Source organism: Corvus brachyrhynchos, unplaced genomic scaffold (assembly GCF_000691975.1).
Source record: "Corvus brachyrhynchos isolate BGI_N302 unplaced genomic scaffold, ASM69197v1 scaffold489, whole genome shotgun sequence".
In the NCBI taxonomy this organism is placed as follows: domain Eukaryota; kingdom Metazoa; phylum Chordata; class Aves; order Passeriformes; family Corvidae; genus Corvus; species Corvus brachyrhynchos.
Window position 1 is genome coordinate 208,514 of NW_008239772.1, and position 8,951 is coordinate 217,464.

At 46.9% G+C, this 8,951-nt stretch overlaps 1 protein-coding gene across 1 annotated transcript in view; it reads left to right on the forward strand.

The window, feature by feature from the left end:
* Positions 1 to 8,951, forward strand: part of LOC103621497 (enhancer of filamentation 1) — a 27,097-nt gene that overhangs the window by 4,458 nt on the left and 13,688 nt on the right. Inside the window, 4 exon segments of the mRNA XM_017742929.1 lie at positions 6,489 to 6,595; positions 6,597 to 6,700; positions 6,702 to 6,818; positions 6,897 to 6,994. Of these exon segments, the coding sequence (XP_017598418.1) occupies positions 6,489 to 6,595; positions 6,597 to 6,700; positions 6,702 to 6,818; positions 6,897 to 6,994 (426 nt within the window).

The following is an 8,951-nucleotide window of genomic DNA, read 5'->3' on the forward strand; positions in this document are numbered from 1 at the left end:
CCCGCGCGGGGGGGCCCGCCAGCCCCCCTGCCAGCTGCGACCGGAACTGCCCCCGAGGGGAAAGGGCCTGACAGCCAAGAAGGCTGGCACTGGGTTTGTGATTGTTTGCTGTTACTGCCATAGTTATTGCTGTTTGTTTGACTGGTTATATATATAATAGTAAAGAACTGTTATTCCTATTTCCCACATCTTTGCCTAAAAGCCCTTGATTTCAAAATTATAGTAACTCGGAGGGAAAGGGGTTACATCTGTTCCTTAGCAGACACCTGTCTTTCAAACCAAGACATCTGACTAGAATCCAAAATCTCTTGTGACTTTGTTTTGATTTTCTTCTTAAATATGTCATCACAGAGGTGTTGCCAACCTCTCTCATTGGCCCAGTTTTGGCCAGCAGCATGTCCATCTTTCAGAGCCATCAGGGATTGGCGCTGCTCGACATGGTGGGAACTTCCAGGAGCTTCTCACAGGAGCCACCTCTGTGGCCTCCCTGCTACCAAAAACCAGGCCGAGCAAAACCAGTGCACCATCCTGATTTCAGGTAGAAGACAGGAGATGGCAAGAAAAAACTAGGCCTTCTTCCCAGCAGAACACAGAGCCCTTTACAGGTAAGTCAGATAATAATATACTTAAAAAATAGGAAACTGGGACCTGTGGCAGTGAAGCCACCCAAAAGCTGCCAAAGTCAGAGAATGCAGTCCCCATCCAGGAGCTCCAGCAGCCACATACCCAACCTGCAACCTTCCAGGTCCCAGAAGAGATGGGGACTGGGGTTGGGTGACGGTGAGTTCTGCAATTGCTGGCAGGTTAAGGAGAAACGTGGAGACGCCACTGAGGCTTCCAGGAACTGAAAGTGTTAAGTGTCCTCAACACTGCCTGGGTTGATTTTGCTAGCAAGGCTGAGAGAGGAATCAGAAGAAGACGGGATCCTGAAGCCTAGGCTGAAGGTGTGGCAGAAGCTAAACTACTCCAGCCACCAGCGAAGAAGAGGGAAATTGTGAGCCCTTGTGTTTGGCTGCAGCTCTCCCACCCTGACGTACCTGATAATTGGAGGGTCCAATATTCATCATCATCAAAATGAGTGTCCCCTGCTGTGTGATGGTCTCCAGGGAAGAAAGCATGTGCCACTGTCCCACCAGGCCTGTCAAAGGGACAGCCATCATTGTGATCTGCCTTGGAGAAGTCTGTCTGGATGTCAGCATTGTTTCCTGCCACTTCGTGGAAATTCAGTGGGGTGATGTCACTCCAGACCTTCAGGTCTCGGACAGTGTTGTGGCCCAGGTGGGACTCTTTTGGGAATGTGAAAACTGTGAAATAAAGAGGGCAGAAAAGAGGATGGATCAGTAGCATGAAAGATCTCCAAGAACCACAAGGACTGGCTCTGTAGGTGCCTGTGCATCAGCATCTCAGTGAGGCCTTCAGACCTTTTGCAGTTTTGGGCTGAGCTGGAATGGAAGAAAAGTCAGTGTTTCCTGTATAACCCAACTTTGAAAAAGAATTCCTAATATTGTTGATTTAATAGAGGAGATGAAAAGACAAAGATGCAACAAGGCACCTTGGCTTCTAAAGGAGTATATTTACATAATCTTTCGTTGACAATATTGACAAAAATATACACACTTTCCAAGAAAATGTACTGTTGACTGAATAATTATCTACAAAAGCCAATTCTGATGGATAACTTCTGGCCAGCTCTACCCCAGTAATAACAGATACTTTATTTTTTGTGCACCAGCACACCAGCCAAAGTTTTCATGAAATATTCCTGCGTTTTTAAAAGCTGAAGCAACAATTATGATCACCTCATTTGCCCTCCTGCATAATACAGCTGTGGCAGCATTGCTGTCACCAACAGGCAGTGATGACCTGACTAAACTTCAGTTAGTAATTACAGGTGTCAGAAGGAAATGTCACACCACTCAAGCTCTTCCCGAGTAGCGATTTGAGTGCTGGGAGACACCATGGATCAGAAAAGGAGAGGAGGAACGACTTCCTTGCTGAGGTTGGGAGCTTTTGCTTTCACAAATATTCACATACATCCCACGCCCTCAAGAGACAGGCAGCCCAAAGTAGGCACCACCTTCAGGCCAGGACAAAACTAGTCAGGGTTAAATCTAGGATAGTGCAAAAACAGACTCGTGAGAATAAGCAGAAATCTCACTAACAGTTCCTCTGAAGTGCTTGGGTAGCTCATCCTAGAGATGGTGGGAATGAGTGGGTGAATCAGGCAAAACACATCACAGCCAAATGAGCAAAAATCATTCATATCTTCGCCTTTGCTATCCCTTAACTCTTTGGGCAAAGAAAAACCTTATTGACTAACCTAAATGAATTAACTTACATGTAATACCGCATGATTGTCGGACTTCAAAGAAAACACATTTGTAAAGGAGACAGCACAGAGGTACACACAGTATGAGCATGGGATTAGAAAAGACAAATTTCAGGCAATTTTTAATTTATAGAAGAGACTGTGTCTGGATGTAATCCTCTACAGTACAGAGACAAAGGCTACCTGGATTCCAGATATTAATTAACTAGCTGTCTTCATCTTTCATAACACTCGTTGGGACTTAGGTAAACCCTTTTTTACCTAAAGCAAACCCTTTGCTCTTTTGCTGCTTTAATTTCTACTGTGTAAGTTATTAAACGTGTAAAACACACCATGTTTAGCCCAGGAATTATGACCTTTCTCCAAGATCATGGTGCCTAAGGTACAGAGTCACATTTGGGGACACTATCTGCTCTTTCCTCCTCAAGCCCCACTCACCACGTGAGCTGTTTTCCTTTCCTTCTCTTTCCAGCTGTAGAATGAGGATAATAAATCAGATCTCCCTTGTACAAGGATGGTGGATAAAAAGCCCTGTCTAAAGAAACAAATATTATTAATATTCATCCCAAGACCTCCCTCCAGAAACAGTAGATTAAGGCAGAAAAAGTAACAATACATATTTTACTTCGTATAAAAAGTCCTGCACCTCGGGGCTGACCCACTTTATTAATATGCTGCAGATGTAAGGTGAAAAGTCCCTTATCCTTTATTCATTATCACTGTCATTTTTCAAGAGAATCCCATCAGGGTTTTTCAATTCAGCATCTGATTTGATTGCTGGAGATCTGCTAATTGTTTTCAATGAGATTAGGAAAAGAATATTATGCTGATAGGATGTTTGTTGGCCTTGCATCACCCAATTCCACTGAAAGCGAGGCACATTTCTAACAGCATGCAGATAAGCTTCCTCCTACCTTGATTTATTATTATTATTTGTAGTAAATGGTGCTTAGGTTCCCAGTGGAGAGAAGCACTCCTTCTTGGATGCAAATCCCTTCTGAGAGTCCTCTTACAGAGCTTGGATCTTGGGCAAAAGCCTGATGTGAGTAATTGGAGAGAAGGCTCTCTGCTCCAGACAGCCTCTGCCAAACCAGAGGGAGGCTGATGATGGCTGGGCTGCTCAGTCCCTCCAGCCACTCCACCAACACTGCCCTGAGCTGTAGGGTCAGTCACATCCCTCTGAAAATCACATTCTGGGACATCCTGAGGAGTGTCTATTCCTGTGGTGGATGGGGCTGCAGGAGGAGCACCAGCCACAACATGGAACTGGCAGGGGCCAAGCAGGATGTGGTGCTGAGGGGCACAATTGGATGCCAAGGAGAAAATCTCCCCTCTGCATTTAGAGCTCAGCCAGGCAGCAGCACTGCTGTGCAGACAAATGAATGCTGACTCACACAGCGCTGCCAGTCCTTCTCGTGTCCCCTGAGTCACCTCCTTTGCTTGACCCCCCCAAACAGACTTTGTGTCTGGGGTGGTTCATAAGGAGAGACCAGAGAGGACTGATCTGCCTCTGCCGTTGAGGGGCACCCACACCTATTTTGATTTCTGGGTTCCTTACTGGTTTTTGTCCTCCCAAAGACCAAAGAGGGAGAGTATCAGTGATGGATGAGAAATCGCTAGCTCGTTAATGAAAGCACTCCTTCACTTTCTGAGCCCTGAAACTACAGACAAATAAAATAAATGCAGAGAATTACCAAACACAGCAGGCTTGATAAACCCACACTGATTTTTCTTGGGAGGGAAGAGGGGATAGTTGAAAGGGTGGAGGCTTGCTGCCTTGGCAAAGGTGCTTTTCCAGCTTCTCAGAGCCATCCATGGCACAGCAGCCCTGATCCAGTGCTACTCTGGCAGTGCTGCAACACCCCACTGTCACAGGAGGAAAGCAATGGGTGATTGAACCCTCCATCACCCCTCTCCCAGCACTTAGGCTATCACCCAAAAATGTTCAGTTTTTTCATTCTCCTGCCCTTTATCACACACAGAATGCCAGCCACCACCAAGCCACTGTGCCTACACACACCTGCCTGCTCTCTGCTTCAGCTGCTTGGGGATTTTCCTATGAGGGTCCCAGCTGCCTGTGATGGGGGCATTACAACAACCCTAGGCAGCTTGACACTGAGAGGTGACAGAGGTGACAGTCTGAGCATCTTGTCACACCCTGACATGGGAGACAAGGCAGTCTGGGCTTGGGATGGGAGGTCCCCATGGCAGGATGCCTCTGATTAAAGGAGGAAAGCAGGAGGATCAGGATTGTTGCGGGGATGGGAGCGCAGAACTGGGGGTTGCACACCCTTCCCCTTGACTGCCACCCCTCCGTGCCTGAGTAAACCCACACCTAGGCTCAGGCACCTCCCCTCAGGAGATGGCTGAGGACACTCACAGCAAGGGTGGGCACGGACTGACAGGTGTCACTCCTCTGCCAGTGGGGTCTGGTCCCGCTCCGGCACCCCATGGCCTGAGCATCACAATGTCCAAGACTGCAGCTCTGATGAGATGGCACAAGGGAGTAGTCCTTAACTACAGACAGATGAAAGACAGTTCAGTTCAGCACTGAAAGAAAAAACCTGGGAAATTTGAAAAGCTGAGCTTCCAGGTTTTTCTTCAACTTTTAAATCCATGTCAGAGTAGCATTTAGTTTTGTTTTCCTCTTTTAAAATTTTCAATCAATGTGTAAAAGGTAAGTGAGTAAAACTTTGTCTCTATTGGCCAATTTTCATGGTAGTTTCCAAAAAGCCAGTTTAATCTCAAGTGATGGATGTAAACACTACATTGGAGTTTCTGTAATGCTATAGCTTTCTGCTGGCTACAACCTACAGTTGTAAAATACAGCCCTTTCTGGGACAAAAGCCAAGATCTTGGAAAGGATCAAAGAATAAAAAGCAGAAATTACTTTATCAGGAGATGGATTTTTTTATGCCTTACATATAAAATTGTCTCACACCTAAACCCCTTTTTGTGGCATACCTTGCTGCAGCATCACAGTTTCCAAGAGAGTTGGGAGGCAGGGGATATCCCAGGGCTGCATCCACCAGAACCGGACCCCATTTCACCTCCACACTTCTCTCCAGCCTGGAACTGAGGATACTGTGTCAGCACATCCGAAGTCCTGGTGGTACCTGCAGTGCCAGTCCCCTAACTGTGCCTGCCCAGCCACCACACCTGCCCTGCCATGGGATGTCACTCAGGTTTGTCAGGAGCTGCTGGGGTCAGGCTGTGCACAAGCCACGCCCCTGCACTGACTCTGACAGCTCCCAGAACAACAGGCCAGGTTTTCTTTTTTTCTCCCTGTACTAGTGTGAAAACAAACCAGTGGGAGATCACAAGTTGGAATTATAATTTAATAGGAAAATTAAAATAATGCAATAGTACAAGAACACTGACAGAGTCAGGATACAACCTGACACCCTCTTAGTCAGGGTGGTGCTGGCAGTCCAGATGAAGTGGTCCTGTTGAAGCGCTGATCCTGTAGAAGGGTCTGGTCTTCACCTGAAGGTCCAGTGGTGTACCTCTTGTCCTCTGGGAGTCCCATAGGTAAGGGCTGCTTGTGCTCTTCCAAACCCCAGATTATATCCAGGTGGGAATGCTTGGCTCCTCCCCCAGGGCAGAGCATCTCACAATGGGATGATGTAATTCTATGAGTCATGCGGTTGGTCCTTGGTTGCCCATTAAACAGAAATAGTCCCCTGAGGGAGTGATCAGGGATGAGTCATGGTAGGAGATAACAACCATTGCTTTAACAGCTTGTGAAGATGATAGTAGAATACATACTATTGGTTACACTTTCTATTGTATCCTAGGACAATGCTGCACCTCCATCTGCATGCCAAGATGATACAGCCCTGAGGGAAAACTTGCAGGATTTTTCATCTCCACAGTGTAAGACCAGAAGAAGTATATGCTACTCCTCCTCCCACCACCAAAGCAACTGGAAAAGAACTTAAAAGATTTTCTCTTGTGAGCCTGTTATTGCCAGGTGGAATGCCACCGACACAGTGTTTATGACATCCTTATGAACCATCAAAACCATTTGCTTGGACAGCAAATTGCACCTGAAAAAGATGTTTATGATAGCCCAAGGAGAATTGCATTCCCAGGACAGCAGACAGGACTCAGCAAATCGCAGAAGGTGGTGATGATGTGCCACTACCAGTCCTCCAAGACAATAAAGGCTTACAGGATATGACTGCTGGGATGAATAGGTTGTCTTTCTCCAGCACAGGAAGCACAAGGAGTAACATGTCCACATCTTCAACGACATCGAAAAACTTTCTGTTCTTATTCAGCATCAACTGCACAGGACAAAAGACTAATCCTTGGTCCAGACACTGCTACAGAGAGGCTTTATTGCCTTGAGCAGATGGTGGAGACAGCTGTCAATCACAGCCTTCATTACACCAGACTGGTGGTCCTGTGGATATATGGAGAAACACATCAATGAAATTCACGCTGCTGTGGATAAGGTAGAGCAGTCACTGTTGGATTACCTCCAGTTTGCCAAAGTATTGGCAGCCAGTGCTTCCTCTCTGAGTTCAGCCTCCTCAACAAAATGAGGAGGGAGATGCAAAAGCTCTTACCAGATCCTTACCCAAAGAAGTCATGACTTGAACTGCTACAGTTGGTCTTTGAATGTCCTGGCTGTTAACAGAGCGCAGAACAAGTGCGATTGTAGAGGAATTCCTTGTGGAACGGGGGCATATGATACCCCAGGAGAGCTTGGTTGTTGCAGAAGTACCCCTGACAGGGCCTCAGGCTGAAGATAGGCTTGCAAGGCACCTGCTAGCCAGCAGCCTTGGGAAAAGGCATACACTAGTCAGCTCCCCCGCTGCATAGAGGCTTTCTTGTGGGAAAGGGGCGTGAACTTTTCAAAGTATAACTTGGTGGAGGTAAACAATAAAACTGGAGCACGATGCTCAAATCGTATCGGTGTTCATGTTGTGACTCTCGCTGGTTCTCCTGCGCCCGGGACCGCCCCCCCCCCACTAAACCTGGCGCCCGAACGGCAGGGACCTGAGTGAGTTTTGCTACATGCAGGTTCGTTAAATGCGGTAAGACTCCGATTAATCGTATCAGTGCTGGAGCCTGGGGGATCAGAGCTGGTGGCCTCAAAGCCGAGTAAAGCCAGGGTCCCAGTCTCAAAGCTGATTAAAAGGCTGGAGGATAAGCCCCAAAGCCAAGTAAAGCTGGGGGCTAAGCCTCAAAGCCGAGTGGCCAGAGACCGTAGTTCATGCGGCCGAGTGAGCACCTGCAGGTGGGAAGCTATGGATTATGAGGTGGGAACTCGACTCCTAGCTAGTATCCTCTCTAAGAGAGGCGAGATCGTGAAAGACCGAGATCTTAATGCCCTCATTACGTGGGCCCGGGAACATGGGTTATTGAGATACACTTCTGTCCTGGGTTGCAGTGTATTCTATTACCATCCCCATCAGCTGTTGAAATCAGGTGGGGCAGTGTTTCCTTGCCTCCTCCCCCCAGACTATCTTTCTGTTAATTGCCCATCATTGTCCTGCCGCCTGACTCAGAGATAACTCCCTCCGGACTATCTTCTGTTAATGAGCCTAATCAACACTTTGCCTCATGACTCATTACCCCATTGTGAGATGCTCCACCCAGAGGGAGGAACCAAGCATCCCATCGTGGATATAATCTGAGGCTAAACACCAGAGACACCGGCTTCCCACTGGATTTCCAGAGGACAGGAGCTACACAGCCACCATTGGACTTCCTGAGGAAGAGCAGACTGTTTTACTACAGGATCACTGCTTCAGAGGACTGCAGCCACCATTCTACCAGACTGCTACCACCACCCTGCCTAACTGGGACTCAGGTTGTACCTTGACTCTGTCAGTTTGACAGTGTTTTCTTTTACCTTTTTTTTGTGTTATCTGCTTTTATTGTTTTTTTTCTTTGCCCCTCTTTTTATTTCCCTATTAAATTGTTATTCTGACTTGGTGTCTCCCACTAGTTTGTTTTCGAACTAGCACATAATTTGGTGCCCAATGTGGGGCTGGCTGCTCAGAAAAGTCAGAATTACAATTTTGTATTGTAGAAGCCACCTACTCACTATGATGTTCAACATGCTTACGTGGGTCTTGTACCTAGCTCTCTATATTTTTCCGCACATGGGGAGCTATCTGCCGATTGTAATGCTCCTGTATAGACCAGGGTATGGTATAAAATTTGCTTTATTAGTCTATTTTGCCTACTGCATGATAACCTCCGAGACAATGAACATAATTCGGAATATATACTCAACTTTGTCTGCTTGTCCTACTTTAGGCTGCTACATCTGGGGCTTCAACAATCATACCCAGCCCCTGGGGGGAGGATTAAAGAATGCTTTTTTCCCGCCTTTCAGACAGGACACAGCAGTTTTTGAAAATATCGAGTCCCCTGTGGATGTTAAGGATGGCATAATCTTCTTGTCAGTTCTCTTCTCTTTTTTCTCTATGACCTGCACTGTGTACACCATGCTTAGGATCAGAGCTATGGCACAGCATCCTCAGAATGAGAGGAAAAAAGGAGCCGAGCAACAAGCACAATGTCTACACAGATTGTCGCAAAGAAGAAAGGAACCAAAAGCATAGTGACAGCATCCATGTCCACGCAGACTGACGCAGAGGAG